We start from the raw sequence: 8,536 nt of genomic DNA, 5'->3' as shown, positions 1-8,536 counted from the left end.
TTATGATATTGAGGTATGTACCCTCTATCCCTATACTCTGAAGAGTTTTGATCAAGAAAGGATGCTGTACTTTGTCAAATTTTTTTTCTGCATCTATTGAGAGGCTCATATGGTTCTTGTTCTTTCTTTTGTTAATGTATTGTATCACATTGATTGATTTGTGGATGTTGAACCAAAAAGCCAACTTATTTATTCATAATGAGAGATGTCACTGCTCTTAAACCAAATACTCTTTTTGTTTAGTGAAGACATTGTTTATCTGTTGGAGAACCTATACAGAAACTAGCAAGAAGAGTCGATTGAAGACTCCTGATGCAATGTCATTGGACTCTGCTGGACCGATGTCTCTATCTCCAGTGTAGGGATACACCTGCCAGAGGGATCTCCTCAGCCAGTATTTGCATGCAACTGCCTCAGCTGGGTTGCTTCTGCAAATGGCTCTTCTTAGGACTTGCATAGAATTGTCATGAAATACTCAGTTACTCTTGACTCAGTAAATTAGTAGTCTTATATGTTTTATGCAAAATTTTGATCTTTTTATACTTATTTAACCTTCAGTATGTCAGGAAAAATAGCCATGACAGTTTGCCACATGGACCTTTTGGAAAACATATATTTGGCCCTTTTATGTATAATTAATAGAATTATGAATAAAGAAATAGTGAAAGGGGCGCCTGGGTGGCTCAGTTGGTTAAGCGACTGCCTTCGGCTCAGGTCATGATCCTGGAGTCCTGGGATCGAGTCCCGCATCGGGCTCCCTGCTCGGCAGGGAGTCTGCTTCTCCCTCTGACCCTCCCCCCTCTCATATACTCGCTCTCTCTCATTCTCTCTCTCTCAAATAAATAAAATCTTAAAAAAAAAAAAAAAAAGAAATAGTGAAAAACAACCATTAGAAATCCTGATAAGAATTTTTTCATGGTTAGGGCGCCTGGGTGGCTCAGTTGGTTAAGCGTCTGACTCTTGATTTCGGCTCACGTCATTATTTCAGGGTCATGAGATTGAGCCCTGTGTCAGGCTCCGTGTTCAGCAGGGAGTCTGCTTGAGATTCTCTCCCTCTCCCTCTGCCTCTCCCCCTGCTCGCGTGCATCCTCTCTCTCAAAGAAAAAAAAAAGAATTTTTTCATAGTAAATCTTTCTGTAGTAAGTGAATTTTGATGCACAAACTTCATGAAAGATGAAAGAAAACCATCACATGTCCTTTTGGCAAAATGGAATGGTCTGGGTTCTTGTTACAAAATACTGTGTTTAAGGCTTTCGTGTTGAACAACTAAATAAGTGAAAATAGTGTATTTCCTTTTTTTTGTCCTTAGAGATATATTTTCACTTACTGATTCTTGAGTTTGACAAAATGCAATTATGATAGTCATCTGAAGACTCAGTTTGAGATTTCACTTATATGACCAATTTCATCATCATTATTAGAGAACAGAATGCTGTCTCTGCTTTCAGCTTCTGATTCATCTCATAATTATGAAATGCCTTCCTCAGGTAATTGCCATTATGGATGGAAAATAAAAAGTTCTGAATTCTTTGAATTTCAGTGTTCACACAGTGTCAGGAGACTCAGCAGAAGGACTCAAGGGACTCAGCATGTAGTCATTCTCATGGCTGGGATTTATTTCAGAGACACAATAGATCTGGAGGAATCCATGTTAGGCTTCCTATGTTCTATCCCTCCTGTGGGGGTCACACAGCATACTTTTTCCCCAGCAGCAAAAATGTGGCAACATTTGTGTGATTTTTCTGCTCAGGCATCCCCCTAGAGACTCTGCACCCATGGTTTTTATTGGAAATTTGTCAGGTAGGCACCCTTTGCCTAGCATGCAGGAAAATTCTAGACTCCAGAAGGACAGCACATGTTCAGTATAAACAGAAGCATATTGTTTAAGCATACAGTATAGGAAGAGTGAGCCACCTTTATCATTTAGGGAAAGTTCTGTATCAGTGTAGGGAACTGTTTACCACTCAGGTACCCAGAAGCCAGCCAAAGGTCACTTTGTAGGCAGACTTTTCTATGAATAGCGGTTTCAGGATTGACTATGATGTTAATTTTTTATTGCACAGAAATCTAAAGGTAGACTACAGAGATGGTGTTTCCAGCCTTTTTACCTTCGCTTCGGCAGCACATATTCTACAAATGGAACAATACAGAGAAAAATAGCATGGCCCCTGAGCAAAGATGACATGCAAGTTTGTAAAAATGATGCAATATTTTGGGCAATACAGTAAGAAAGGATAATTATTTATTTCATTATTATATCATCTTCCTAGGCAATTTCATCATTTTCCAGTTTTCTTATAATTTTAGTCTTTAATTTTTTTAACATAGTTGGGAATAATGAATGTATAATGATGAAATAATATCTCAGATAATAAAATGGTATAATTCTTCAAATTATGGGTAATATAAAATCACTGAAATTCCATAATATATCTTAGGTTTATGAGCGGATCCAATAGACCTGTATAGTACTTGCAAAATAAATTGAATTTCATTCTATTACACACACAAAAAAATTTCCTTTTTGTTCTTTGGAAGATCTGGAAAAGAGAATAAAAGTCATGAATCAGCAATTTCTACAAATAGAATTGCTCAAAAAATAAACTCAAATACTAAAATTTGGTCCAGTGGACCCTAAGGTATACTGAAGTTAACCAAATGCGGCTCTTCTAGTTACTGGCACTTAGTATTTTGGAGGACAGGAAGCAGTATTAACTGTTCAATTTAGCAACAAGAGCAGGGACAAATATAGTTTAGAATACTCCGTGTTCAACCTATATGTTTCGATATACTAATGACTGCTAATTAGATTAACAGTAATAAAAAAATAGAGACCTTTAGATTGAGAGCAGGTATAAATAAAGGTATAGTATGTTAACTTGTTGATAGTATCACAATCAAAAAACTCATTTAATCTTTTCATTTTTGAAGAAACAAAACGTGTACATTTCTTTTGTTTAGGATTGAAAATATCCTTTGTTTCTTTCTTTTTGGTATTCCTCAACTCACAAGCAGGAATTATGTGAGGAGGAAGAAACTCAAGTATAGCCTTTTTGAAGGGAATAAAACTGCTATTTTAAAAACTCGAGAACATTTTTAGCTATATAATTTTTTTTTGTTAAAAAGTCTGTTATGTGGGGGCACCTAGGTGGCTCAGTCGGATGAGCGTCTGACTCTTGATTTCAGCCTAGGTTGTGATCTCAGGGTCCTGGGATCGAGCGGGGAGTCTGCTTGAGATCCTCTCTCTTCTTCTCCCTCTTCCCCTCCCCTCCCACTTGTGCTTTCTCTCTCTCTCTTTCTTTCTAAATAATAAAATCTTAAGAAAAGGCCTTTTATGTGAATGATACAATACTATTTCTGAATGTTTATATCCTATGTAAGACCAAAAATATACTTCACATTGTCTTGCATATTGACTTCACTAGAAAGTCTGATAGCATTGATTCATTAAATACTGAAGCAAAGGAAGCTTTTCTGGGATAATTGCCTCCACAGATTCAATTGGCATTGAAGTCTTTTGAAGGTATGAAGTAGTATATAATGAAAGTAGTATGTAAATGAAAGGTAAGATTTATCTTAAGCATCAAAACATTACATTATTGGGTGACGTTGTGTGATGAGGTGCAAGGTGCTCATGGGTTTGAAGAGCAGCAGTTAGCTAGAAGTGTGTCAATCAGCCAGTAAATCAGCTGTTTTGTCTCCCTATGCCCTTCATTGGCTTGATTTTTTTTAAAACCTTAATTAAAAACAAAATAGAACACTAAATAATTATTTTGGCTCATGAACCTTAGCCTTCTAATTTTGGATTTGACAATTTGTATTTTTTGAGCTCTCTGCATAATGTTGTACTATATATTATAGGGAATACATGAAGCGTATGGTCCTTTTCCTTTAAAAAAATTATAATCTAGTTGGAAAGTATTAAATAGCTAACAAAGGTAGCACTCAGGATTCTATAGCATCATTTAGTAACTTTTTCAATGATTAAAAATAACACTAAACTCATCAGTTTGAGAAGGATAGCAGACACTTAAATGGGGCTCGATACTGACTCATTCTTCAGGTCTCAGCTCAAGGGTCACTTCCTTTGAGAATCCTTTCCTCCCACTGCGCTGCATTCTGAGTTCCTTGAGAACATGGGCAGTGTCTGTTTTTGCCCACCATTTGCCCCCCGCAAGTCCCCCGTGCCTTGCAGTGTACCTGCCATATAGATCTTCAATAAATATTTGTTAAATTGCTGTATTTAGGTTTATCTTGGGCCTTTGTGTCCTTTGTAACCCCTTAGCATGTTTTCATGCTCCACTGTCTTCAGAGTTAGGGTTCCTGCCTCTAGGGGAAACCCTTCCTTTTTCTGTTAAATAGGAACTTTATTAGAGTTTTTCTTGTAGTTAATATTTGGATATAGAAGACTTCCTTATTTTTTCAACAGAATCATATATATTGTAGACAGATTTTGAACGCTCTGAGATTTCTCTGCAGTGTTCATCATTGTTGACTGCTACTTCCTTTGAAATCTTTGTCTTGGTTTCAGCAATAGCATATTGGTCCAGCGCTCTGTATAACCCCTCTGGACATTTACAGATTTGTTAACAGAGATCATTTAATATAAAGAACTGTTAACTGGATTTCTGAAAACAAAACTCCCAAGTGTCAAGAGAGGTAGCAGGTGGAGACGCTTCCCCTGAAGTTGGGGAGCAAAGGTAAGAGATTGGAATTACGAACGTTTACATGCTTCAAGGAATGTGTATTCAACTGAGATTTAATTCAGGGCTTGTGTTCCTGAGCTCAGAGGAAGGGCCTCGTAGGTCAGGGACCCAGATGGCTGGTGCTGCTCTCTCCAAACGTGTGCAGGGAGGCTGCTTGGCCAGCACGTTGCAGACTGAATTCAGCCGCTGCCACGGCAAAGCCCAGTCGCTGCTGTGGAGGTGAAGGAAGGTTGCTGGAGTGATACTCATGGGGCAGGAAGCCGACAGGACAAAGCCTCTTCTTCCTTCATCTTGGCAGTCAGCCTCTGGCCGCTCCTGTTGGCAGAGCTGGCTGGCAGAGCAGAACTGTGGCTTAAAGTCTCAGCCACGGCGTCACAAAGCAGAGTGTAGAAGGCTTACCTTAATAAGTGGAGCAATCAGAGAGCAAAAGGAAACCAGGTACTAGGGTATTAATAGCATAGAATGACTTGATTTTACAGTTTTTGAAACACTGACATCAATATTAAATAAAAGCAAGTCTTAAATAACAACCCCAAGTAGAAAAGAGGTAAGGGAGAAATCACGCATGAGAAAATGAAGGGCAGTTCAGCAAATTTATAACTGTATACAAATCACAAAAATGGAGAAATGGCACAAATATAAGCCTTCCACTAAATGAGTAGTTGTAGATTATAAAATTGGATTTAAAAATCTTATTTATTTTTATTAATAGACTTTTTATTATTTTTTAAAATTTTTTTTTTTTTTTAAAGATTTTATTTATTTGACAGAGACCGCGAAAGAGAGAACACAAGCAGGGGGAGCGGGAGAGGGAGAAGCAGGCTTCCCACTGAGCAGGGAGCCCGATGCGGGGCTCGATCCCAGGACCCTGGGATCATGAGCTGAGCCGAAGGCAGACGTTTAATGACTGAGCCACCCAGGTGCCCCTAAAAATTAGTTTTATTGAAATATAATGTATTACTTGTTTCAGGGTTACAGGTCTGTGATTCATCAGTCTTACACAATACACAGCGCTCACCATGGCACATACCCTCCCCGATGTCCATCACCCAGTTACCCCATCCCCCCACCCCCCTCCCCTGCAGCAACCTTCAGTTTGTTTTCTAAGATTAAGAGTCTCTTATGGTTTGTATCCCTCTCTGGTTTCATGTTGTTTCATTTTTTCCTTTCTTCCCCTATGATCCTCTGCTTTGTTTCTTAAATTCCACATCTCGGTAAGATCGTATAGTAATTGTCTTTCTCTGATTGACTTATTTTGCGTAGCATAATACCCTCTAGTTCCATCCACGTTGTTGCAAATGGCAAGATTTCATTTTTTGATGGCTGTATAATATTCTTTTGTGTGTGTGTGTGTGTGTGTGTGTGTATATATATATATACACACACACCACATCTTCTTTATCCATTCATCTGTTGTTGGACATCTGGGCTCTTTTCATAATTTGGCTATTGTGGACATTGCTGCTATAAACATTGGGGTGCAGGTGCCCCTTTGGATCACTACATTTGTATCTTTGGGGTTAATACCCAGTAGTGCAATTGCTGGGTTGTAGGGTAGCTCTATTAATAGACTTTTTAAAGAGCAGTTTTATGTTTACAGAAAAATCAGAAGTCAGAATTCCCATATATACTTGTCCCATAGTTTTCCCGTATTAACGTCTTACATTAGTATGGTACCTTTCTTTCACTGGATGAGCCAATATTGATATATTCTTATTAACTAAGGTCCATATTTACATTACGGTTCACTCTTTGTGTTGTGTTTTGAGTTACCCATAATGCCTCTGGTCATTTTTTAGTGGTTTATCTTCTTTTTTGTTTGAATGTAGGCATTCCCCAGGGATATTTCCTTAGTCTTCTTACTTGACGTAACCTCTTTCATTTCCATATGGCTTTCCCAGTTTCCGTATCAGTAAAGTGGGAGGTTCACCTAGAAGCTTCTGAGGTTTTAACCCCCAAAGTTAAAGATTGGCTGTGTCCAATTCAGACTCATGATGGGTTTTTTCCAAATTCATCCCCTTTTCTCTGTGTGAGGTTCCTAAATATCTTTAAAGGTATAAATGATCCTCTTGGTTATCCAGACTCAAAAATCTTGATATACCTTCTGACTTCATCAAGCTGTACATCTATTTGTGTTACCAAGTCCTTTTGATTTTAGCTTCTTTATGTCTGTCTTACCATTTCTTCTGCCGTATTGCAAGTCTGTGTTTCCTTTCTCATTGCTTTTCGGCAGCAGGTGCTGCTGAATGCTGAAGTCCTGTGACTTTTGGAGAGAGACTTAAGTGAGGCTGTGCTGGAAATGGCCCTCTATAAGTAGGGGCCTACCTTGTTATTTCTGGCAGAAAAGAAACTGAGGACATAATTCAGAGAGACTTGTTCCATTAGTGCAAAAAGAATAAGTAATTATTTTTTCTTATTGCACTGTTTAGTAAATGTTTTCTTAATGTGTGTTCCTTTTCAGCATCATGGGAGTTTTGAGTAACAAGTGTGGCTTTCAACTCCAGTATCAAATGATTTTTTCAATATGGCTCCTGGCATTCAGTCCTCAAATGTGTGAACACCTGCGACGCTATAATATCATTCCTGTCCTGTCCGATATCCTTCAAGAATCTGTCAAAGAGAAAGTGACAAGAATCATTCTTGCAGCATTCCGTGTAAGTGTTTTGTGGTGTTTTTTTAATGGTGTATGTGCGTGCATGCGCGCGTGCGTGTGTGTGAGGCATTTTCCCTGTGAAGTATATTTGGGAGCTTTTAGCAGGTGGGAAAAAATTGCTTGTTCTCCATGTAGATATGAAACTACTGGGCCTTGGTGAACATAGAGTAAAATCTCACTAATTTGTATTGTGGCATGGGGGAGTGGGTTTGGGGAAAAACCATTTAAGTGGGTAAAATATATGAGTTATAGACTTACAGGAGATGTAATTGTATGATGTTCATGTAGAGGAAATCCCTTTTTGTTGCATTGTGTTCCAAGACACTTAGGGAAGTTTTTCTCTTAAGGGGCCCTTGTTTTAGTATAGAGTTGTATTTCAGATTCTGGATCTGCTGATGAGCAGTGTATTTCCGGGGCAACTCCAAAGATCTATAATCATTTTGTTTAGTAAAGTTGTCCTATTAGGATATTAGAATTTGGGTGATATTTAAGTCAGCTTCCTCCCTTGAACAGATGAGGGAGTTGAGGACAAGAGTTAGAATCAGAATCCTAGGTCTTCTGGCTGCCAGGCAGCTGTAACACAGCTGTACCAGGCAGCTGGTAGAAATAAAGTATTGTTAATCGGTTGCCCAGACCCAATGTATTTGCTGTAGCAGTTGTGTGTTGATCATTTTGTTGGTTACCTTAGGATTTAATTGGGCTTCTGAGGGATGACTTGGCTGACCTAGTGTCTTTTTTTTTTTTTGTCTTTTCACTTTTTTTAAAAAAAATTTTATGATGTTACGTTAATCGCCGTTAGTTTTTGATGTAGTGTTCCATGATTCATTGTTTGCGTATAACACCCACTGCTCCATTCAATACATGCCCTCTTTAATACTTATCACCAGGCTAACCCATTCCCTCAAGCCCCTCCCCTCTAGAACTCTCAGTTTGTTTCTCAGAGTCCATAGTCTCTCATGGTTCATCTCCCCCTCCGGTTTCCCCCCCCCTTCATTTTTCCGTTCCTGCTATCTTCTTCTTTTTTTCTTTAACATATAATGTATTATTTGTTTCAGAGGTACAGGTCTGTGATTCAACATCTTACACAATTCACAGCTCTCACCATAGCACATACCCTCCCAATGCCTATCACCCAGCCACCCCATCCTTCCCACCCCCCACCACTCCAGCAACCCTC

The 8,536-nt window shown here is 38.7% G+C and overlaps 1 protein-coding gene, 1 long non-coding RNA gene and 1 other non-coding gene across 4 annotated transcripts in view; all 3 read left to right on the top strand.

Moving 5' to 3' along the window:
• Positions 1-8,536, top strand: part of ATP6V1H (ATPase H+ transporting V1 subunit H) — a 107,524-nt gene that overhangs the window by 42,153 nt on the left and 56,835 nt on the right. For both annotated transcript variants that reach the window (XM_081815991.1, XM_081815990.1), the window contains one exon: positions 7,168-7,360. In XM_081815991.1, the coding sequence (XP_081672117.1) occupies positions 7,168-7,360 (193 nt within the window). The remainder of the gene's footprint in view (positions 1-7,167; positions 7,361-8,536) is intronic.
• LOC145720898 (uncharacterized) lies at positions 731-7,083 on the top strand. Its single transcript, XR_014144166.1, has 2 exons — positions 731-4,700; positions 5,477-7,083. It is a non-coding gene; the product is annotated as an uncharacterized LOC145720898 (long non-coding RNA).
• Positions 2,111-2,214, top strand: LOC115945005 (U6 spliceosomal RNA). Its single transcript, XR_004079488.1, has one exon. It is a non-coding gene; the product is annotated as a U6 spliceosomal RNA (small nuclear RNA).

This window comes from Leptonychotes weddellii, chromosome 4 (genome assembly GCF_054177405.1).
Source record: "Leptonychotes weddellii isolate Sample4059 chromosome 4, ASM5417740v2, whole genome shotgun sequence".
Taxonomy (NCBI): domain Eukaryota; kingdom Metazoa; phylum Chordata; class Mammalia; order Carnivora; family Phocidae; genus Leptonychotes; species Leptonychotes weddellii.
The sequence above is the reverse complement of the archived record's forward strand: the minus strand, read 5'-3'. Positions and strand labels throughout refer to the sequence as shown.